Source organism: Entelurus aequoreus, linkage group LG19, assembly GCF_033978785.1.
Source record: "Entelurus aequoreus isolate RoL-2023_Sb linkage group LG19, RoL_Eaeq_v1.1, whole genome shotgun sequence".
NCBI classification, from domain to species: domain Eukaryota; kingdom Metazoa; phylum Chordata; class Actinopteri; order Syngnathiformes; family Syngnathidae; genus Entelurus; species Entelurus aequoreus.
In genome coordinates, this window is record NC_084749.1 from 45,300,797 (window position 1) to 45,326,175 (window position 25,379).

Below are 25,379 nucleotides of genomic sequence, written 5' to 3' on the forward strand. Positions count from 1 at the left end.
AGACCGGGAAAAAATAAGAATAAGGTAGACCTAGAACAGTGCACAGTAGAGTATGCCTAGAACAAAATAGAGTAGAGTAGACCTAGGACAGTGCAGAGTAGAGTAGACCTAGAGCTAAATAGTGTAGTGTAGACCTAGCACAGCGCACAGTAGAGTAGACCTAAAAAAAAGATAATAGGGTAGACCTAGAACAGTGCACAGTAGTGTAGACTCAAACAAAATAGAGTAGAGTAGACCTAGTACAGTGCAGAGTAGACCTCGAACAGTGCAGATTAGAGTAGACCTAGAGCAAAATACAGTAGAGTAGAGTAGACCTAGAACAAAATAGATACAGTAGACCTAAAACAGTGCGGAGTAGAGTAGACCTACAGCAAAATAGCGTAGAGTAGACCTACAACAGTGCAGAGTAGAGTAAACCTTCAAAAAAAAAGAGAATAGAGTAGACCTAAAACAGTGCACAGTAGAGTAGACCTAGACAAAATAGAGTAGAGTAGATCTAGAACAGTGCAGAGTAGAGTAGACCTAGCGCAAAATACAGTAGAGTAGAGTAGAACTAGAACAAAATAGAGTAGAGTAGACCTGGAACAGTGCGGAGTAGAGTAGCCCTAGCGCAAAATACAGTAGAGTAGAGTAGAACAAGAACAAAATAGAGTAGAGTAGACCTGGAACAGTGCAGAGTAGAGTAGCCCTAGCGCAAAATACAGTAGAGTAGAGTAGAACTAGAACAAAATAGAGTAGAGTAGACCTGGAACAGTGCGGAGTAGAGTAGACCTAGAGCAACATAGCGTAGAGTAGACCTACAACAGTGCAGAGTAGAGTAAACCTTAAAAAAAAGAACATAGAGTAGACCTAGAATAGAGCTAGACCAGAGTAGATTAGAGTATACCTAGAATAGACCTAGACCATAGTAAGTAGAGCGAGAGTAGATCTAGACAAGCGTAAAATAGGGTAGACTAGAGTAGACCTAGAATAGAGCTAGACCAGAGTAGAGTAGAGTATATCTAGAATAGACCTAGACCATCGTAAGTAGAGCGAGAGTAGATCTAGAACAGCGTAAAATAGGGTAGACTAGAGTAGTCCTAGTACAGTCTGGACCCAAATAGAGTTGAATAGACCTAGAACAGAGCAGAGTAGACTGACCATGGAGGGGGGCGTGGATGTGGGCGGTACTTTGGCGGATCCGGGCTGCGAGAAGGTGATCCTCTTCCTCCTGGTCCTGAGGAAGACGAAGATGCGCAGGTAGACCAGCAGCGTGACCACAAAGGGAAGGTAAAAGGACACCACGGACGAGTAGATGACGAAGTCGGGGTTGGAGATGGAGCACACCATGGGGTCGTCTGCACATCGGTGGTCGCCATGGAGACAAAACAACAAACACTTGATCGCCGTGTGTTCACAACCAGTCTGCCATGATTGGGTATACAAGCAGCTTCCAAGACTTGGAAAACTCTACTATGCAAAGCCAAAGCCATTTATCAACAACACCCAGAAACACTTCGCTGGGCCCGAGCTCATCTAAGTTACAAGTTACTCTCCATTATATGTAACTAAGCGACAAGTAACTCTCCTTTAAATGTAACTAAGTTACAAGTTACTCTCCATTGTATGTATCTAAACTACTAGTTACTCTCCATTATATGTAACTAAGCTACAAGTAACTCTCCTTTAAATGTAGCTAAGTTACAAGTTACTCTCCATTGTATGTATCTAAACTACTAGTTACTCTCCATTACATTGAGCTAAATTACAAGTTACTCTCCATTAAATGTAGCTAAGTTACTAGTTATTCTCCATTAAATGTAGCTAAGTTACAAGTTACTCTCCATTTTATGTATCTAAGCTACTAGTTACTCTCCATTAAATGTAGCTAAGCTACAAGTTACTCTCCATTGTATGTATCTAAACTACTAGTTACTCTCCATTACATTGAGCTAAATTACAAGTTACTCTCCATTAAATGTAGCTAAGTTACTAGTTATTCTCCATTAAATGTAGCTAAGTTACAAGTTACTCTCCATTTTATGTATCTAAGCTACTAGTTACTCTCCATTAAATGTAGCTAAGCTACAAGTTACTCTCCACTAAATGTAGCTAAGTTACAAGTTACTCTCCATTATATGTAACTAAGCTACAAGTTATTCTCCACTAAATGTAGCTAAGTTACAAGTTACTCTCCATTTTATGTATCTAAGCTACTAGTTACTCTCCATTAAATGTAGCCAAGCTACAAGTTACTCTCCACTAAATGTAGCTAGGTTACAAGTTACTCTTCATTATATGTAACTAACCTACAAGTTATTCTTCTTTAAATGTAGCTAAGTTACAAGTTACTCTCCATTTTATGTATCTAAGCTACTAGTTACTCGCCATTAAATGTAGCTATGCTACAAGTTACTCTCCACTAAATGTAGCTAAGTTACAAATTACTCTCCATTTTATGTATCTAAGCTACTAGTTACACTCCATTAAATGGAGGTAAGCTACAAGTTACTCTCCAGTAAATGTAGCTATGTTACAAGTTACTCTCCATTATATGTAACTAAGCTACAAGTTACTCTCCTTTAAATGTAGCTAAGTTACAAGTTACTCTCCATTTTATGTATCTAAGCTACTAGTTACTCACCATTAAATGTAGCTACGCTACAAGTTACTCTCCACTAAATATAGCTAAGTTACAAGTTACTCTCCATTTTATGTATCTAAGCTACTAGTTACTCTCCATTAAATGTAGCCAAGCTACAAGTTACTCTCCACTAAATGTAGCTAGGTTACAAGTTACTCTTCATTATATGTAACTAACCTACAAGTTACTCTCCTTTAAATGTAGCTAAGTTACAAGTTACTCTCCATTTTATGTATCTAAGCTACTAGTTACTCGCCATTAAATGTAGCTATGCTACAAGTTACTCTCCACTAAATGTAGCTAAGTTACAAATTACTCTCCATTTTATGTATCTAAGCTACTAGTTACACTCCATTAAATGGAGGTAAGCTACAAGTTACTCTCCAGTAAATGTAGCTATGTTACAAGTTACTCTCCATTATATGTAACTAAGCTACAAGTTACTCTCCTTTAAATGTAGCTAAGTTACAAGTTACTCTCCATTTTATGTATCTAAGCTACTAGTTACTCACCATTAAATGTAGCTGTGCTACAAGTTACTCTCCACTAAATGTAGCTAAGTTACAAGTTACTCTCCATTTTATGTATCTAAGCTACTAGTTACTCTCCATTAAATGGAGCTAAGCTACAAGTTACTCTCCAGTAAATGTAGCTATGTTACAAGTTACTCTCCATTTTATGTATCTAAGCTACAAGTTACTCTCCATTATATGTAACTAAGCTACAAGTTACTCTCCTTTAAATGTAGCTAAGTTACAAGTTACTCTCCATTTTATGTATCTAAGCTACAAGTTACTCTCCATTATATGTAACTAAGCTACAAGTTACTCTCCTTTAAATGTAGCTAAGTTACTCTCCATTTTATGGAGTAAATACTTTGTCGTTATGTGACTTGAGTGTCTGTTATGTAGCAGTGATGGCCTCTAGAAAAGTAAAACCAATCACTGATGTCCTCTAGAAGCATCTGTCCAACCAGCGATGGCCTCTAAAAGCATCTGACCAATCAGTGATGGCCTCTAGAAACATATGACCAATCAGTGATGGCCTCTAAAAGCATCTGACCAATCAGTGATGGCCTCTAGAAACGTATGACCAACAAGCAATGGCCTCTAGAAACTTTTGACTAATCGGTGATGGCCTCTAAAAGCATCTGACCAATCACTGATGTCCTCTAGAAACATATGACCAATCAGTGATGGCCTCTAAAAGCATCTGACCAATCAGTGATGGCCTCTAGAAACGTATGACCAACAAGCAATGGCCTCTAGAAACTTTTGACTAATCGGTGATGGCCTCTAAAAGCATCTGACCAACCAGTGATGGCCTCTAGAAACTTATGACCAACCGGCGATGGCCTCTAGAAACTTATCACCAACCAGTGATGGCCTCTAGAAACTTATGACCAACCGGCGATGGCCTCTAGAAACTTATGACCAATCAGTGATGGCCTCTAGAAACGTATGGCCAACCAGTGATGGCCTCTAAAAGCATCTGACCAGTCAGTGATGGCCTCTAGAAACTTATGACCAATCAGTGATGGCCTCTAGAAACGTATGACCAACAAGCAATGGCCTCTAGAAACTTTTGACTAATCGGTGATGGCCTCTAAAAGCATCTGACCAACCAGTGATGGCCTCTAGAAACTTATGACCAACCGGCGATGGCCTCTAGAAACTTATGACCAACCGGCGATGGCCTCTAGAAACTTATGACCAATCAGTGATGGCCTCTAGAAACGTATGGCCAACCAGTGATGGCCTCTAAAAGCATCTGACCAATCAGTGATGGCCTCTAGAAACTTATGACCAATCAGTGATGGCCTCTAGAAACGTATGACCAATCAGTGATGGCCTCTAGAAACGTATGACCAATCAGTGATGGCCTCTAGAAACGTATGACCAATCAGTGATGGCCTCTAAAAGCTTATGACCAATCAGTGATGGCCTCTAGAAACATATGACCAATCAGTGATGGCCTCTAAAAGCTTATGACCAATCAGTGATGGCCTCTAGAAACATATGACCAATCAGTGATGGCCTCTAAAAGCTTATGACCAATCAGTGATGGCCTCTAGAAACTTATGACCAATCAGTGATGGCCTCTAGAAACATATGACCAATCAGTGATGGCCTCTAAAAGCTTATGACCAATCAGTGATGGCCTCTAGAAACTTATGACCAATCAGTGATGGCCTCTAGAAACATATGATCAATCAGTGATGGACTCTAAAAGCTTATGACCAATCAGTGATGGCCTCTAGAAACGTATGTCCAATCAGGGATGGCCTCTAAAAGCATCGGACCAATCAGTGATGGCCTCTAGAAACTTGTGACCAATCAGTGATGGCCTCTAGAAGCATCTGTCCAACCAGTGATGGCCTCTAAAAGCATCTGACCAATCAGTGATGGCCTCTAGAAACTTATGACCAATCAGTGATGGCCTCTAAATATAGTAATAATAGTAATAGTAATAATAATAAATAATAGTAATAATAAGGCTGCCATCTTATGATAACAATAACAATACAAATATTTGCACTCACGCGTTTGCCTGCAACACTGTTGTACAATGTACAATGACAGTGTTGTACAATGTACAATGACAGTGTTGTACAATGTACAATGACAGTGTTGTACAATGTACAATGACAGTGTTGTACAATGTACAATGACAGTGTTGTACAATGTATAATGACAGTGTTGTACAATGTACAATGTATAATGACAATAAAGATCTATTCTGTTCTATTGAATCCTTCTGACCTGTAGTGTTGAAACCAAACAGCAGGGGGCAGGACACGGCGAAGGCCAGGACCCACACGGTGGCGATCATCGCCAACACTCGAGTACGCGAACGATGCGTGGTGTTGTATAACACAGGCATCACCACCGCCGTGTACCTGCACACACACACACACACACACACACACACACACACACACACACACACACACACACACACACACACACACACACACACACACACACACACACACACACACACACACATTCTTGTATTTGTTACCTTCTCGAGGCCTCCGAAAAATGCCTCCCTCTTTAGGACCAGCCTTTCTAGATATATAAAGAAGTGTATTTACAACATTAATGATATATACATACTATGCAAATATAAAAAAGCTTTAGTTGGAATTTCACAAGAAAAAGGTCACAATTACACAAGAAAAACTTAGAATGTTGGCAGTATTATAATAAAAGTCGTCATTTTACTCAACGCGAGTCAAAATTTGACAAGAAAAACTGAACATTTGTTCAATGTTATGATAAAAGTTGGAATTTTACAAGAAACAATTAAAATGTGGGCAATTTTATGAAGCGAGTCGTAATTTTACTCAACAAAAGACACCATTTTAAAAGAAAAGTTAAACATTTGAGCAATATTATAATAATAATCGGGATTTTACTTGGCAAAATGATGACCAAAGTCATAATTTTACTCAAAAAATGTCACTGTTTTACAAAAAAAAAGGCAATATTGTGATAAAAGTCAGCATTTTATGTGACCAATGTCACAATTTTGCATTAAAATGATAATCATTTTACATAAAAAGGTAATCATTTTACGAGAAAATATTGCAACATTACAGAAACCGAAAGAATATGAGAAATTGTTCCCAATTTTATAAGAAAAAAGTCGACACATTGTGAGAAAAAGACTGCTATTAGTTCATTAATTTTATTTTTTGTTTGTATTTGGTTTTTAGTCTTCATTATTTACTTCAAGTTATTACAGTATGTCTCTGTATACATACATATATTTTTTTTTAAATTAATTTTGGCCAAAGGGAGCGCATTTTAATTTCTTGCACTTGTTATTTCATATGTTGACCAGAGGGGGAGCGCTTTTAAAACCGACACACCGTCAATTTGAAAAATCCCTCCTTTTTGGGACCACCCTCATTTTGATAGGGACAAGCGGTAGGAAAATGGATGGATGGATGGGTTATTGGGACCATGATTTATGTCATCACTTGTTCACACCTCCTCATATGGAAGATACTTTTCCTTCTTCATGTCTCAAGAAGGGTAGAAATACAAGAACACACACACACACACACACACGCACACACACCTGGAAATCACAGACTCAGGGCTGACATTTGTACGGCCGTTGCCGTGGCGACGGCGAGCGCACTCACCTGTCGATGCTGATGGCGCACAGGTTGAGGATGCTGGCGGTGCACATCATCACATCCAGCGTGACGAAGATGTCACAGCACAGGCGGCTAAAAAGCCAGGCTCCGCCCACCACCTGCACAGAAAACACACACATAATAATAATAATAATAATAATATATAGTATAATATAACATAATATAACAACAATATAATATAACATAATAATAATAATAATATATAGTAACACATACTGTAACAAAAAAAATGTATATATCATAATACAACATAATAACTAATATAATATAATATGACGTACTAATAATAATTAAAAAAAACAATATAAATATACTAATAATAATGTAATATAACATGATGATAATAATAATAATGTAACATAACATAATAATATAATAAAACATAATGATAATAACATAATAATAATAACATAATAATATCATATAACATAATAATAACAATAATAATACAATACTGTCACACCTGGGTGAAGTCTTGTCTGGGTTGTGTCTGGTTTCATGTTGTCTTGTCATTTCCTGTTTTATTTTGAAAGGTTAACTCTCCCTCTCGTTTCAGGTCACTTGCCCTTCCTCCCGTTTCTCTGGTCTGTCTCTCCTGATTGCCTGATTGTGTCCACCTGTGTCATCCACCCTCACCTCATGTGTATAAATGGCTCGTCTTCCTTCTGTCCTGCGCCAGAGTGTTATTGTATGTTTTGTGCGAACCTCCAGCGGTCCATGTTCACAGTCATTGCCACGTTCTTTCTACCCTTTTTGGCAGGTAAGATTAGTTGTTTACAATTGCCTCCCTTGGAGCGCCTTTTGTTGTTTTTGCATATTGTTCTCTTTGCAACCTTTTTCCCTCCGCAGATGGAGCGTTTGACTTCATTGAGATTTTGTTAGTTTAGAGATTAGGTGAGCTCGGTTTTTGGTAGCCTGTTAAGTTTCTTCCCTTTTTGACCCTTTCCCTTGTTTATAATATTTGTTGTCAAACTCCTGCATCTGTGTCCAGAGTCCTGTTCCGGTCTTGACAAATACAGCATAATAATAATAATAATAATATAATATAACATGATAATAATATATAATGTAACACAATAATAATAATATCATATAACATAATGATATGATAATAATAATATAATATAACATAATAATAATAATAATAATAATAATAATAATAATAATAATAATAATAATATCATATAACATAATGATATGATAATAACATAATATAACATAATAATAATAATAAAATATATTATAATGATAACAATAATAATAATATAACATTATAGTAATAACATAATACTAATAATATAACATAATATTAATAATAATAATAATATAACATAATAGTAATAACATAATACTAATAATATAACACAATATTAATAATAATAATATAATATAACATAATAATAATGACAAAATAATAATAAAATATAACATAATAATAATAATAATATATAACATAGTAATAATAATAATATACCATTATAATAATATAATATAACATAATAATAATAATAATATAACATAATATAATAATAATATAACATAATAATAATAATAATAATATAATATAACATAACATAATAATAATAATAATATATAGTACATTATAACATAATAATAATATAATATAACATAATACTAATAATATAACATAACATAATAATGATCATATAATATAACATAATGATATTAACATAATAATAATAATTATAATATAATTTAACATAATAATAATAATATAACAATAATAGTATACAAAATAATATTAAAAAAATATATAATATAACATAATAATAATAATACTATAAATATAATATAACATAATAATAATATAATATAACATTATAATAATATTATATAACATAACAATAATAATTGTCAGGCTTGTCTCTGACAGTTTGGTTGTGTTTTAGTTTTCCTCTGTGTTTGTCTTTATATCCTGTCAGCGCTTTTATTTTGGTTGTTTCCTGCTTGTCTCCCTGAGCGCTGTGTTCCCTCAGCTGCGTCTGATTGGCACCTGGCCTCACCTGGTGTCAATCAGCCAGATGCTATTCCAACCTGCCTTGCCAGCCAGTCTGTGCTGGAGTATTGTCATCATTAATACTTGTCGTTGCCATGACTACTTGTCATTGAACCTGCATCCTGTAGCTGTTGGCAGCGAGCTGTCTTTTTCTTCCTACTTCCTGTTTGCTGGAACCTGTTTCCTGTTCCTGGTTTGTGTTTTTTCTTCATTTCATGGACATGAAATCATGTTTTCCTGTACCAAGCCTGCCTTCTCTGCATCTTGGGGTTCATCACCAACAACAACTTGTGACAATAATAATAATATAACACAATAATAATAATATATAGTATAACCTTACACACATTTTGCATTTGAAAATGTGACTTTTGAAATGAAGTAACACAATTGTCTGCATGAGACACAACAATGTGACAAAGTCACCACACTGCCATAAAATGTCATTGATGATGTAACATATGTCACACCTGGCCACACACCTTCACTGTTAACACTTCAACCAGGAAATAGACACCATATAAAGAGCACAGGTGAGCACAGCAACAAAGGCAGGAGAGAGGATATTACCTGTGATGTGGACCAGGTGTTGTGGCCACGCCCACCTGTGCTGCCAATTTTTTGTTGTTGCCCTGCACTCTTTTTTTTTCAGTTGACTGTTTTTTTCTGTGAGCCTATTTTTGTTGATTGCAGTGTAAATATACAAATATATCTGCACCGTCTTGTTGGAGGAATAAAATATCACCCACACTCACACATTCTTATATTTGTTACCTTTTTGAGACCTCCGAAAAATGCCTCCCTCTTTAGGACCAGCCTTTCTAGATATATGAAGAAGTGTATGTACAACATTAATAATATATACATAATATGCAAATATAAAAAAGCTTGTTGTGAAAAATGAGTTGGAATTTCACAAGAAAAAGGTCACAATTACACAAGAAAAACTTAGAATGTCGGCAGTATTATAATAAAAGTCGTCATTTTACTCAACGCAAGTCAAAATTTCACAAGAAAAACGGAACATTTGTGCAATGTTGTGATAAAAGTTGAAATTTTACTCAATAACAGTCGCAATTTTACAAGAAAAGCTAAAAATGTTGGCTATATAATGAAAAGAGTTGTCATTTTACTCGACAAAACTCACAATTTTATTACAAAACCTAAACATTACATTATAATATAATATTATAATAATAATCGGAATTTTACTAGGCAAAAATGTGACAAAAGCCATCATTTTAACTCAAAAAAGGTCACTGTTTTACAAGAACCACCAAAAAATTGGCAATGTTGTGACAAAAGTCAGAATTTTATGACAAATGTCACCATTTTGAATTAAAAAGTAATACTTTTACGAGAAAATATTGCAATATTACAGAAACAGAAAGAATATGAGAAATTGTTCCCAATTTCATAAGAAAAAAGTCGACACATTGTGAGAAAAAGACTGCTTTTAGTTCATTTATCATTTTTTGGGGTTGTTGTTTGTAATTGTTTTTTAATCTTCATTATTTACTTCAAGTTATTAAAGTATGTCTCTATATACACTACCGTTCAAAAGTTTGGGGTCACACAAACAATTTTGTGGAATAGCCTTCATTTCTAAGAACAAGAATAGACTGTCGAGTTTCAGATGAAAGTTCTCTTTTTCTGGCCATTTTGAGCGTTTAATGGACCCCACAAATGTGATGCTCCAGAAACTCAATCTGCTCAAAGGAAGGTCAGTTTTGTAGCTTCTGTAACGAGCTAAAGTGTTTTCAGATGTGTGAACATGATTGCACAAGGGTTTTCTAATCATCAATTAGCCTTCTGAGCCAATGAGCAAACACATTGTACCATTAGAACACTGGAGTGATAGTTGCTGGAAATGGGCCTCTATACACCTATGTAGATATTGCAGCAAAAACCAGACATTTGCAGCTAGAATAGTCATTTACCACATTAACAATGTATAGAGTGTATTTCTTTCAAGTTAAGACTAGTTTAAAGTTATCTTCATTGAAAAGTACAGTGATTTTCCTTCAAAAATAAGGACGTTTCAATGTGACCCCAAACTTTTGAACGGCAGTGTACATATTTATTACATTTTTAAATACTTTTGGCCAAAGAAGGCGCGTTTCAATTTCTTACACACACTTGTTATTTCATATGTTGGCCAGAGGGGGAGCACTTCAAATTTTTATACACACACTTGTTATTTCATATGTTGACCAGAAACCGACACACAGTCAATGTGAAAAACCCCTCCTCTTTGGGACCACCCTCATTTTGATAGATGTCACCACAAATGAGACATTGTCAGAAAATTGTTAGAAATACAAGATCACTCACACACACACACACACACACACACACACACACACACACACACACACACACACACACACACACACACACACACACACACACACACACACACACACACACACACACACACACACACACACACACACACACACACACACACACACACACACACACACACACACACACACACACACACACACATATAATTGAGAAGGTGGAAATAGCAGCTGTTTCCCATCCTGACCTCCTGACTCAGACGACACAGTTGTGGCGTCCTTAAAGGCACAGTCCAACATTTCAGGAGCAGGCGCTGACCAGAAATTCCTGGGATGGAGTTTGTATTCCTATTTCATCATGTTTGCATTCCTAACTGATCATGTTTGCACAATGATGCTCCTGCGGGTGTGCTAATTACATCCTGAAGCATGTGAGTAATATATATATATATATATATGGTATATATATATATATATATATATATATATATATATATATATATATATATATATATATATATATATATATATACACGGTATATATATATATATCTGCTTGTGTCTTTGTTTAGAAAGCAGACGTCAGTGAGCAACATGAATTCCGAGTATTTGTGTAAAAAAGGGAACATTCTCTGCTGCCGGGCGATGCATTCAGGTACATGTCGTAGATTACACGCTCTCGACTCGCATCCCCAAAACAAGGTCACACCATATTTTACATCACATGACCTCTGAACTTTGTCTTTTACGTGTAGGAAAGTGAAATTAATATTTAGTCCTTTTCAACGTGATATTATTTTTAGTCCTCTTTTCAATGTGAGATTATTTGTAGTCCTCTTTTCAACGTGAGAATAATATTTAGTCCTTTTTTCGACATGAGATTATTTTTAGTCCTCTTTTCAACGTGAGATTATTTTTAGTCCTCTTTTCAACGTGAGATTCATATTTAGTCCTCTTTTCAACGTGAGAATAATTTTTAGTCCTCTTTTCAACGTAAGATTATTTTTAGTCCTCTTTTCAATGTGAGATTATTTTTAGTCCTCTCTTCAACGTGAGATTATTTTTACTCCTCTTTTCAACGTGAGAATAATATTTTCAACATGATATTATTTTTAGTCCTCTTTTCAACATGAGATTAATATTTAGTCCTCTTTTCAATGTGAGATTATTTTTAGTCCTCTTTTCAACGTGAGATTATTTTTACTCCTCTTTTCAACGTGAGAATAATATTTTCAACATGATATTATTTTTAGTCCTCTTTTTGACATGAGATTATTTTTAGTCCTCTTTTCAACGTGAGATTATTTTTAGTCCTCTTTTCAACGTGAGATTCATATTTAGTCCTCTTTTCAACGTGATAATAATATTTAGTCCTCTTTTCAACGTAAGATTATTTTTAGTCCTCTTTTCAATGTGAGATTATTTTTAGTCCTCTCTTCAACGTGAGATTATTTTTACTCCTCTTTTCAACGTGAGAATAATATTTTCAACATGATATTATTTTTAGTCCTCTTTTCAACATGAGATTAATATTTAGTCCTCTTTTCAATGTGAGATTATTTTTAGTCCTCTTTTCAACGTGGGATTATTTTTACTCCTTTTCAACGTGAGAATAATATTTTCAACATGATATTATTTTTAGTCCTCTTTTCAACATTAGATTAATATTTAGTCCTCTTTTCAACGTGAGATTATTTTTAGTCCTGTTTTCAATGTGAGATTATTTTTAGTCCTCTTTTCAACGTGAGATTCATATTTAGTCTTCTTTTCAACGTGAGAATAATATTTAGTCCTCTTTTCAACGTGGGATTAATATTTAGTCCTCTTTTTAACATGAAATTATTTTAGTGCTTTTTTTCAACGTGAGATTAATATTTAGTCCTCTTTTTAACATGAGATTATTTTTAGTCCTATTTTCAACGTGAGAATAATATTTAGTCCTCTTTTCAACATGATTTTATTCTTAGTCCTCAATGTGAGAATAATATTTAGTCTTCTTTTCAATGTGAGAATAATATTTAGTCCTCTTTTCAACGTGAGATTATTTTTAGTCCTCTTTTCAACGTGAGATTCATATTTAGTCTTCTTTTCAACGTGAGAATAATATTTAGTCCTCTTTTCAACGTGGGATTAATATTTAGTCCTCTTTTTAACATGAAATTATTTTAGTGCTTTTTTTCAACGTGAGATTAATATTTAGTCCTCTTTTTAGCATGAGATTATTTTTAGTCCTATTTTCAACGTGAGATTATTTTTAGTCCTCTTTTCAACGTGAGAATAATATTTAGTCCTCTTTTCAACATGATTTTATTCTTAGTCCTCAATGTGAGATTAATATTAAGTCCTCTTTTTAACATGAAATTATTTTAGTGCTTTTTTTCAACGTGAGATTAATATTTAGTCCTATTTTCAACGTGAGATTATTTTTAGTCCTCTTTTCAACGTGGGATTAATATTTAGTCCTCTTTTCAACATGACATTATTTTTAATCCTCTTTTCAACATGACATTAATATTTAGTCCTCTTTTCAACGTGAGATTACTTTTAGGCCTATTTTCAACGTGAGATTATTTTTCGTCCTCTTTTCAACGTGAGATTAATATTTAGTCTTCTTTTCAACGTGAGATTATTTTTAGTCCTCTTTTCAACGTGAGATTCATATTTAGTCTTCTTTTCAATGTGAGAATAATATTTAGTCCTCTTTTCAACGTGAGATTAATATTTAGTCCTCTTTTTAACATGACATTATTTTAGTCCTTTTTTTCAACGTGAGATTAATATTTAGTCCTCTTTTCAACATGAGATTATTTTTAGTCCTCTTTTCAATGTGAGATTAATATTAGTCCTCTTTTCAACATGATATTATTTTTAGTCCTCTTTTCAACATGAGATTAATATTTAGTCCTCTTTTCAACGTGAGATTTTTTTTGTCCTCTTTTCAACGTGAGATTCATGTTTAGTCCTCTTTTCAACATGAGAATAATATTTACTCCTCTTTTCAACATGAGATTAATATATTTAGTCCTCTTTTTAACATGAAATTATTTGAGCCTTTTTTCAACGTGAGATTAATATTTAGTCCTCTTTTCAACGTGAGAATAATATTTTGTCCTCTTTTCAACGTGAAATTAATATTTAGTCCTCTTTTCAATGTGAGAATAATATTTAGTCCTCTTTTCAACCTCAGAATAATATTTAGTCCTCTTTTCAACGCGAGATTAATATTTAGTCCTCTTTTCAACGTGAGAATAATATTTAGTCCTCTTTTCAATGTGAAATTAATATTTAGTCCTCTTTTCAACGTGAGATTAATATTTAGTCCTCTTTTTAACATGAGATTATGTTTAGTCCTCTTTTCAACATGAGATTAACAATTAGTCCTCTTTTCAACGTGATAATATATTTAGTCCTCTTTTCAACGTGAGAATAATATTTAGTCCTCTTTTCAACATGATAATAATATTTAGTCCTCTTTTCAACATGAGAATAATATTTACTTTTATTTTTAATATGATATATTTAATGAGACCTCTTTTCAACGTGAGATTAAGAATAAATCCTCTTTTTAACGTGAGATTGATAATTAGTCCCCTTTTCAACATGAGATTAATAATTAGTCTTCTTTTCAACCTGAGAATATTAATTAGTCGTCTTTCCAACATGACATTAATTATTAGATCTGTTTTCAACGTGAGATTATTCTTAGTCCTCTTTTCAATGTGAGATTAATATTTAGTCCTCTTTTCAACATATTATTTTTAGTCCTCTTTTCAACATGAGATTAATATTTAGTCCTCTTTTCAACGTGAGATTATTTTTAGTCCTCTTTTCAACGTGAGATTCATGTTTAGTCCTCTTTTCAACATGAGAATAATATTTACTCCTCTTTTCAACATGAGATTAATATATTTAGTCCTCTTTTTAACATGAAATTATTTGAGTCCTTTTTTCAACGTGAGATTAATATTTAGTCCTCTTTTCAATGTGAGAATAATATTTTGTCCTCTTTTCAACGTGAAATTAATATTTAGTCCTCTTTTCAATGTGAGAATAATATTTAGTCCTCTTTTCAACCTCAGAATAATATTTAGTCCTCTTTTCAACGCGAGATTAATATTTAGTCCTCTTTTCAACGTGAGAATAATATTTAGTCCTCTTTTCAACGTGAGAATAATATATAGTCCTCTTTTCAACGTGAAATTAATATTTAGTCCTCTTTTCAAAGTGAGAATAATATTTAGTCCTCTTTTCAACGTGAGAATAATATTTAATCCTCTTTTCAACGTGATATAATTTTAGTCCTCTTTTCAACATGAGATTAATATTTAGTCCTTTTTTTCAACGTGAGAATAATATTTAGTCCTCTTTTCAATGTGAAATTAATATTTAGTCCTCTTTTCAACGTGAGATTAATATTTAGTCCTCTTTTTAACATGAGATTATGTTTAGTCCTCTTTTCAACATGAGATTAACAATTAGTCCTCTTTTCAACGTGATAATATATTTAGTCCTCTTTTCAACGTGAGAATAATATTTAGTCCTCTTTTCAACATGATAATAATATTTAGTCCTCTTTTCAACATGAGAATAATATTTACTTTTATTTTTAATATGATATATTTAATGAGACCTCTTTTCAACGTGAGATTAAGAATAAATCCTCTTTTTAACGTGAGATTGATAATTAGTCCCCTTTTCAACATGAGATTAATAATTAGTCTTCTTTTCAACCTGAGAATATTAATTAGTCGTCTTTCCAACATGACATTAATTATTAGATCTGTTTTCAACGTGAGATTATTCTTAGTCCTTTTTTCAACGTGTGATTAATATTTGGTCCTCTTTTCAAGGTGAGAATATTAATTAGTCCTCTTTCGAACATGAGATTAATTATTAGTTCTCTTTTCAACATGAGATTATTTTTAGTCCTCTTTTCAACGTGAGATTCATATTTAGTCTTCTTTTCAATGTGAGAATAATATTTAGTTCTCTTTTCAACGTGAGATTAATATTTAGTCCTCTTTTTAACATGACATTATTTTAGTCCTTTTTTTCAACGTGAGATTAATATTTAGTCCTCTTTTCAACATGAGATTATTTTTAGTCCTCTTTTCAATGTGAGATTAATATTTAGTCCTCTTTTCAACATATTATTTTTAGTCCTCTTTTCAACATGAGATTAATATTTAGTCCTCTTTTCAACGTGAGATTATTTTTAGTCCTCTTTTCAACGTGAGATTCATGTTTAGTCCTCTTTTCAACATGAGAATAATATTTACTCCTCTTTTCAACATGAGATTAATATATTTAGTCCTCTTTTTAACATGAAATTATTTGAGTCCTTTTTTCAACGTGAGATTAATATTTAGTCCTCTTTTCAACGTGAGAATAATATTTTGTCCTCTTTTCAACGTGAAATTAATATTTAGTCCTCTTTTCAATGTGAGAATAATATTTAGTCCTCTTTTCAACCTCAGAATAATATTTAGTCCTCTTTTCAACGCGAGATTAATATTTAGTCCTCTTTTCAACGTGAGAATAATATTTAGTCCTCTTTTCAACGTGAGAATAATATATAGTCCTCTTTTCAACGTGTAATTAATATTTAGTCCTCTTTTCAAAGTGAGAATAATATTTAGTCCTCTTTTCAACGTGAGAATAAAATTTAATCCTCTTTTCAACGTGATATAATTTTAGTCCTCTTTTCAACATGAGATTAATATTTAGTCTATTTTTTCAACGTGAGAATAATATTTAGTCCTCTTTTCAATGTGAAATTAATATTTAGTCCTCTTTTCAATGTGAGATTTAATATTTAGTCCTCTTTTTAACATGAGATTATGTTTAGCCCTCTTTTCAACATGAGATTAACAATTAGTCCTCTTTTCAACGTGATAATATATTTAGTCCTCTTTTCAACGTGAGAATAATATTTAGTCCTCTTTTCAACATGAGGATAATATTTACTTTTATTTTTAATATGATATATTTAATGAGACCTCTTTTCAACGTGAGATTAAGAATAAATCCTCTTTTTAACGTGAGATTGATAATTAGTCCTCTTTTCAACATGAGATTAATAATTAGTCTTCTTTTCAACCTGAGAATATTAATTAGTCGTCTTTCCAACATGACATTAATTATTAATTCTGTTTTCAACGTGAGATTATTCTTAGTCCTTTTTTCAACGTGTGATTAATATTTGGTCCTCTTTTCAAGGTGAGAATATTAATTAGTCCTCTTTCAAACATGAGATTAATTATTAGTTCTCTTTTCAACATGAGATTATTTTTAGTTCTCTTTTCAACGTGAGATTAATATTTAGTCCTCTTTTCAACGTGAGATTATTTTTAGTCCTCTTTTCAACGTGAGATTCATGTTTAGTCCTCTTTTCAACATGAGAATAATATTTACTCATCTTTTCAACATGAGATTAATATATCTAGTCCTCTTTTTAACATGAAATTATTTGAGTCCTTTTTTCAACGTGAGATTAATATTTAGTCCTCTTTTCAACGTGAGAATAATATTTTGTCCTCTTTTCAACGTGAAATTAATATTTAGTCCTCTTTTCAATGTGAGAATAATATTTAGTCCTCTTTTCAACCTCAGAATAATATTTAGTCCTCTTTTCAACGCGAGATTAATATTTAGTCCTCTTTTCAACGTGAGAATAATATTTAGTCCTCTTTTCAACGTGAGAATAATATATAGTCCTCTTTTCAACGTGTAATTAATATTTAGTCCTCTTTTCAAAGTGAGAATAATATTTAGTCCTCTTTTCAACGTGAGAATAAAATTTAATCCTCTTTTCAACGTGATATAATTTTAGTCCTCTTTTCAACATGAGATTAATATTTAGTCTATTTTTTCAACGTGAGAATAATATTTAGTCCTCTTTTCAATGTGAAATTAATATTTAGTCCTCTTTTCAATGTGAGATTTAATATTTAGTCCTCTTTTTAACATGAGATTATGTTTAGCCCTCTTTTCAACATGAGATTAACAATTAGTCCTCTTTTCAACGTGATAATATATTTAGTCCTCTTTTCAACGTGAGAATAATATTTAGTCCTCTTTTCAACATGAGGATAATATTTACTTTTATTTTTAATATGATATATTTAATGAGACCTCTTTTCAACGTGAGATTAAGAATAAATCCTCTTTTTAACGTGAGATTGATAATTAGTCCTCTTTTCAACGTGAGATTAATAATTAGTCTTCTTTTCAACCTGAGAATATTAATTAGTCGTCTTTCCAACATGACATTAATTATTAGTTCTGTTTTCAACGTGAGATTATTCTTAGTCCTCTTTTCAACGTGTGATTAATATTTGGTCCTCTTTTCAAGGTGAGAATATTAATTAGTCCTCTTTCAAACATGAGATTAATTATTAGTTCTCTTTTCAACATGAGATTATTTTTAGTTCTCTTTTCAACGTGAGATTAATATTAAGTCCTATTAAGTCCTAAATAATGATTATTATTGTTAGATAATATGAATAACAATAATGATAATAATAATGATTATTATTATTGTTAGAACGGTGTGCATGGAGGGACAAATGTTGCATGGTGCTGACTTTTAGGCGGCATCTTATTCCACATAAACCTGGAGTGGACTAACCCTCTGGGATCCGCTCTGTCTCGTCCTGCCAGCAGCGCTCCTCACCACTTTACCGAGGAACAAAAAGGCTTAATGGACATTTTTCTTGGTCCTAAACTAAATAATGGAATATGGACTGAATCTGTTCCAGAGTCCTACGTCCTTTACATGAAGAATAAATATGCAGATAGCAGCGATGTACTCCGAGTTAAACAACGGGCTTCTGACATCTTTTCAAAGTCAGCGTAGTCTTCATATTGAATACAGAGCAGAGGTGCAGCACCTGGCTCACCTCCAGGTAGACGGCCCAGGGCATGACCAGCGAGGCCACCAGCAGGTCGGCCACAGCCAGGCTGACCACCAGGTAGTTGGTGGTGGTCTGCAGGGAGCGCTCCCTCAGCACGGCCAGGCACACCAGCACGTTGCCCGACACCATGGCCAGGATGAGCAGCGAGTACAACATGGCGGCGTAGTGCCGCTCGCCCTCGCCCCGCCGGCCGTCCTCCGCCACCGCCACCACGCTCTCGTTGCGCTCGTCCCAGCTCTGACGCTCCGATGTGTTCCATCCAAGCATCGCAGACCTGGGGAGGGAAAATGAATCATTAGTTAGACGTCGGACTAACATCTCCTGCAGCCTGATTGCTTTCGGGGATGAAAGGTGGCGGCACAAAAGTGGACTTTCATTTTCTGCATTGTGCCCAATCTTGTTGATTTACACTATGAAAGGTGGCAGGTCTTGTTAATAACTGGTGGGAGGAGTGATCAAATCGTATGACACTTTGCAAGTGCTAGTGCATGAGCAATCATGTGTGGCCCATGTCCTGTCTTTCTATTATTTCTGATAAGCAAGATGGTGGTTAACATTAATAACCGGTGGGAGGAGCAACCACATTAATTATACTGTATGACACTATGCATGTGCTAGTGCATGAGCAATCATGTGTAGCCCATGTCCTGTCTTTCTATTATTTCTGATAAGCAAGATGGTGGTTATCATTAATAACTGGTGGGAGGAGCAACCACATTAATTATACTATATGACACTATGCATGTGTTAGTCTATGAGCAATCATGTGTGGCCTATGTCCTGTTTTTCTATTATTTCTAATAAGCAAAGTGGCAGTTATCATCAATAACTGGTAGGAGGAGCGATCATATTGACTATATGACACTCTACATGTGTGTGCTAGTGCATGAGCAATCATGTGTGCCCTATGTCCTGTCTTTCTATTATTTCTGATAAGCAAAGTGGCAGTTATAATGAATAACTGGTAGGAGCAGCGACCATATTCACTATATGACACTATGCATGTGCTAGTGCATGAGCAATCATGTGTGGCCTATGTGCAGTCTTTCTGTTATTCCCGATAAGCAAGATGGCGGTTATCATTAATAACTGGTGGGAAGAGCAACCACATTAATTATACTGTATGACATTATGCATGTGCTAGTGCATGAGCAATCATGTGTGGCCTATGTGCAGTCTTTCTGTTATTCCCGATAAGCAAGATGGCGGTTATCATTAATAACTGGTGGGAGGAGCTACCACATTAATTATACTGTATGACAGTATGCATGTGCTAGTGCATGAGCAATCATGTGTGGCCTATGTGCAGTCTTTCTATTATTTCTGATAAGCAAAGTGGCAGTTATAATGAATAACTGGTAGGAGGAGCAATCATATTCACTATACGACACTATACATGTGCTAGTGCATGAGCAATCATGTGTGGCCTATGTGCAGTCTTTCTATTATTTCTGATAAGCAAGATGGTGGTTATCATTAATAACTGGTGGGAGGAGCAACCACATTAATTATACTGTATGGCACTATGCATGTGCTAGTCTATGAGCAATCATGTGTGGCCTATGTCCTGTTTTTCTATTATTTCTAATAAGCAAAGTGGCAGTTATCATCAATAACTGGTAGGAGGAGCGATCATATTGACTATATGACACTCTACATGTGTGTGCTAGTGCATGAGCAATCATGTGTGGCCTATGTCCTGTCTTTCTATTATTTCTGATAAGCAAGATGGTGGTTATCATTAATAACTGGTGGGAGGAGCAACCATATTATTTATACTATATGACACTATGCATGGGCTAGTGAATGAGCAATCATGTGTGCCCTATGTCCTGTCTTTCTATTATTTCTGATAAGCAAAGTGGCAGTTATAATGAATAACTGGTAGGAGCAGCGACCATATTCACCATATGACACTATGCATGTGCTAGTGCATGAGCAATCATGTATGGCCTATGTGCAGTCTTTCTGTTATTCCCGATAAGCAAGATGGCGGTTATCATTAATAACTGGTGGGAGGAGCAACCACATTAATTATACTGTATGATATTATGCATGTGCTAGTGCATGAGCAATCATGTGTGGCCTATGTGCAGTCTTTCTGTTATTCCCAATAAGCAAGATGGCGGTTATCATTAATAACTGGTGGGAGGAGCAATCATATTCACTATACGACACTATACATGTGCTAGTGCATGAGCAATCATGTGTGGCCTATGTGCAGTCTTTCTATTATTTCTGATAAGCAAGATGGTGGTTATCATTAATAACTGGTGGGAGGAGCAACCACATTAATTATACTATATGACACTATGCATGTGCTGGTCTATGAGCAATCATGTGTGGCCTATGTCCTGTTTTTCTATTATTTCTAATAAGCAAAGTGGCGGTTATCATCAATAACTGGTAGGAGGAGCGATCATATTGACTATATGACACTCTACATGTGTGTGCTAGTGCATGAGCAATCATGTGTGGCCTATGTCCTGTCTTTCTATTATTTCTGATAAGCAAGATGGTGGTTATCATTAATAACTGGTGGGAGGAGCAACCACATTATTTATACTATATGACACTATGCATGTGCTAGTGAATGAGCAATCATGTGTGCCCTATGTCCTGTCTTTCTATTATTTCTGATAAGCAAAGTGGCAGTTATAATGAATAACTGGTAGGAGCAGCGACCATATTCACTATATGACACTATGCATGTGCTAGTGCATGAGCAATCATGTGTGGCCTATGTGCAGTCTTTCTGTTATTCCCGATAAGCAAGATGGCGGTTATCATTAATAACTGGTGGGAGGAGCAACCACATTAATTATACTGTATGACATTATGCATGTGCTAGTGCATGAGCAATCATGTGTGGCCTATGTGCAGTCTTTTTGTTATTCCCGATAAGCAAGATGGCGGTTATCATTAATAACTGGTGGGAGGAGCAACCACATTAATTATACTGTAAGACATTATGCATGTGCTAGTGCATGAGCAATCATGTGTGGCCTATGTGCAGTCTTTCTGTTATTCCCGATAAGCAAGATGGCGGTTATCATTAATAACTGGTGGGAGGAGCTACCACATTAATTATACTGTATGACAGTATGCATGTGCTAGTGCATGAGCAATCATGTGTGGCCTATGTGCAGTCTTTCTATTATTTCTGATAAGCAAAGTGGCAGTTATAATGAATAACTGGTAGGAGGAGCAATCATATTCACTATACGACACTATACATGTGCTAGTGCATGAGCAATCATGTGTGGCCTATGTGCAGTCTTTCTATTATTTCTGATAAGCAAGATGGTGGTTATCATTAATAACTGGTGGGAGGAGCAACCACATTAATTATACTGTATGGCACTATGCATGTGCTAGTCTATGAGCAATCATGTGTGGCCTATGTCCTGTTTTTCTATTATTTCTAATAAGCAAAGTGGCAGTTATCATCAATAACTGGTGGGAGGAGCGATCATATTGACTATATGACACTCTACATGTGTGTGCTAGTGCATGAGCAATCATGTGTGGCCTATGTCCTGTCTTTCTATTATTTCTGATAAGCAAGATGGTGGTTATCATTAATAACTGGTGGGAGGAGCAACTATATTATTTATACTATATGACACTATGCATGTGGTAGTGAATGAGCAATCATGTGTGCCCTATGTCCTGTCTTTCTATTATTTCTGATAAGCAAAGTGGCAGTTATAATGAATAACTGGTAGGAGCAGCGACCATATTCACTATATGACACTATGCACATGCTAGTGCATGAGCAATCATGTATGGCCTATGTGCAGTCTTTCTGTTATTCCCAATAAGCAAGATGGCGGTTATCATTAATAACTGGTGGGAGGAGCAACCACATTAATTATACTGTATGACATTATGCATGTGCTAGTGCATGAGCAATCATGTGTGGCCTATGTGCAGTCTTTCTGTTATTCCCGATAAGCAAGATGGCGGTTATCATTAATAACTGGTGGGAGGAGCTACCACATTAATTATACTGTATGACAGTATGCATGTGCTAGTGCATGAGCAATCATGTGTGGCCTATGTGCAGTCTTTCTATTATTTCTGATAAGCAAAGTGGCAGTTATAATGAATAACTGGTAGGAGGAGCAATCATATTCACTATACGACACTATACATGTGCTAGTGCATGAGCAATCATGTGTGGCCTATGTGCAGTCTTTCTATTATTTCTGATAAGCAAGATGGCGGTTATCATTAATAACTGGTGGGAGGAGCAACCACATTAATTATACTGTATGACATTATGCATGTGCTAGTGCATGAGCAATCATGTGTGGCCTATGTGCAGTCTTTCTGTTATTCCCGATAAGCAAGATGGCGGTTATCATTAATAACTGGTGGGAGGAGCTACCACATTAATTATACTGTATGACAGTATGCATGTGCTAGTGCATGAGCAATCATGTGTGGCCTATGTGCAGTCTTTCTATTATTTCTGATAAGCAAAGTGGCAGTTATAATGAATAACTGGTAGGAGGAGCAATCATATTCACTATACGACACTATACATGTGCTAGTGCATGAGCAATCATGTGTGGCCTATGTGCAGTCTTTCTATTATTTCTGATAAGCAAGATGGTGGTTATCATTAATAACTGGTGGGAGGAGCAACCACATTAATTATACTGTATGGCACTATGCATGTGCTAGTCTATGAGCAATCATGTGTGGCCTATGTCCTGTTTTTCTATTATTTCTAATAAGCAAAGTGGCAGTTATCATCAATAACTGGTGGGAGGAGCGATCATATTGACTATATGACACTCTACATGTGTGTGCTAGTGCATGAGCAATCATGTGTGGCCTATGTCCTGTCTTTCTATTATTTCTGATAAGCAAGATGGTGGTTATCATTAATAACTGGTGGGAGGAGCAACTATATTATTTATACTATATGACACTATGCATGTGGTAGTGAATGAGCAATCATGTGTGCCCTATGTCCTGTCTTTCTATTATTTCTGATAAGCAAAGTGGCAGTTATAATGAATAACTGGTAGGAGCAGCGACCATATTCACTATATGACACTATGCACATGCTAGTGCATGAGCAATCATGTATGGCCTATGTGCAGTCTTTCTGTTATTCCCAATAAGCAAGATGGCGGTTATCATTAATAACTGGTGGGAGGAGCAACCACATTAATTATACTGTATGACATTATGCATGTGCTAGTGCATGAGCAATCATGTGTGGCCTATGTGCAGTCTTTCTGTTATTCCCGATAAGCAAGATGGCGGTTATCATTAATAACTGGTGGGAGGAGCTACCACATTAATTATACTGTATGACAGTATGCATGTGCTAGTGCATGAGCAATCATGTGTGGCCTATGTGCAGTCTTTCTATTATTTCTGATAAGCAAAGTGGCAGTTATAATGAATAACTGGTAGGAGGAGCAATCATATTCACTATACGACACTATACATGTGCTAGTGCATGAGCAATCATGTGTGGCCTATGTGCAGTCTTTCTATTATTTCTGATAAGCAAGATGGCGGTTATCATTAATAACTGGTGGGAGGAGCAACCACATTAATTATACTGTATGACATTATGCATGTGCTAGTGCATGAGCAATCATGTGTGGCCTATGTGCAGTCTTTCTGTTATTCCCGATAAGCAAGATGGCGGTTATCATTAATAACTGGTGGGAGGAGCTACCACATTAATTATACTGTATGACAGTATGCATGTGCTAGTGCATGAGCAATCATGTGTGGCCTATGTGCAGTCTTTCTATTATTTCTGATAAGCAAAGTGGCAGTTATAATGAATAACTGGTAGGAGGAGCAATCATATTCACTATACGACACTATACATGTGCTAGTGCATGAGCAATCATGTGTGGCCTATGTGCAGTCTTTCTATTATTTCTGATAAGCAAGATGGTGGTTATCATTAATAACTGGTGGGAGGAGCAACCACATTAATTATACTGTATGGCACTATGCATGTGCTAGTCTATGAGCAATCATGTGTGGCCTATGTGCAGCCTTTCTATTATTTCTGATAAGCAAGATGGTGGTTATCATTAATAACTGGTGGGAGGAGCAACCACATTAATTATACTATATGACACTATGCATGTGCTGGTCTATGAGCAATCATGTGTGGCCTATGTCCTGTTTTTCTATTATTTCTAATAAGCAAAGTGGCGGTTATCATCAATAACTGGTAGGAGGAGCGATCATATTGACTATATGACACTCTACATGTGTGTGCTAGTGCATGAGCAATCATGTGTGGCCTATGTCCTGTCTTTCTATTATTTCTGATAAGCAAGATGGTGGTTATCATTAA

At 35.0% G+C, this 25,379-nt stretch overlaps 1 protein-coding gene across 1 annotated transcript in view; it reads right to left on the reverse strand.

The window, feature by feature from the left end:
* drd3 (dopamine receptor D3) overlaps positions 1-19,300 on the reverse strand; it is a 31,183-nt gene extending 11,883 nt beyond the window's left edge. The window contains exons 1-4 of the mRNA XM_062027634.1: positions 19,019-19,300; positions 6,780-6,892; positions 5,386-5,522; positions 1,141-1,337 (exon numbers count right to left, since the gene is read on the reverse strand). Of these exons, the coding sequence (XP_061883618.1) occupies positions 1,141-1,337; positions 5,386-5,522; positions 6,780-6,892; positions 19,019-19,300 (729 nt within the window). The remainder of the gene's footprint in view (positions 1-1,140; positions 1,338-5,385; positions 5,523-6,779; positions 6,893-19,018) is intronic.
* Between the last annotated feature and the right edge of the window lie 6,079 nt (positions 19,301-25,379).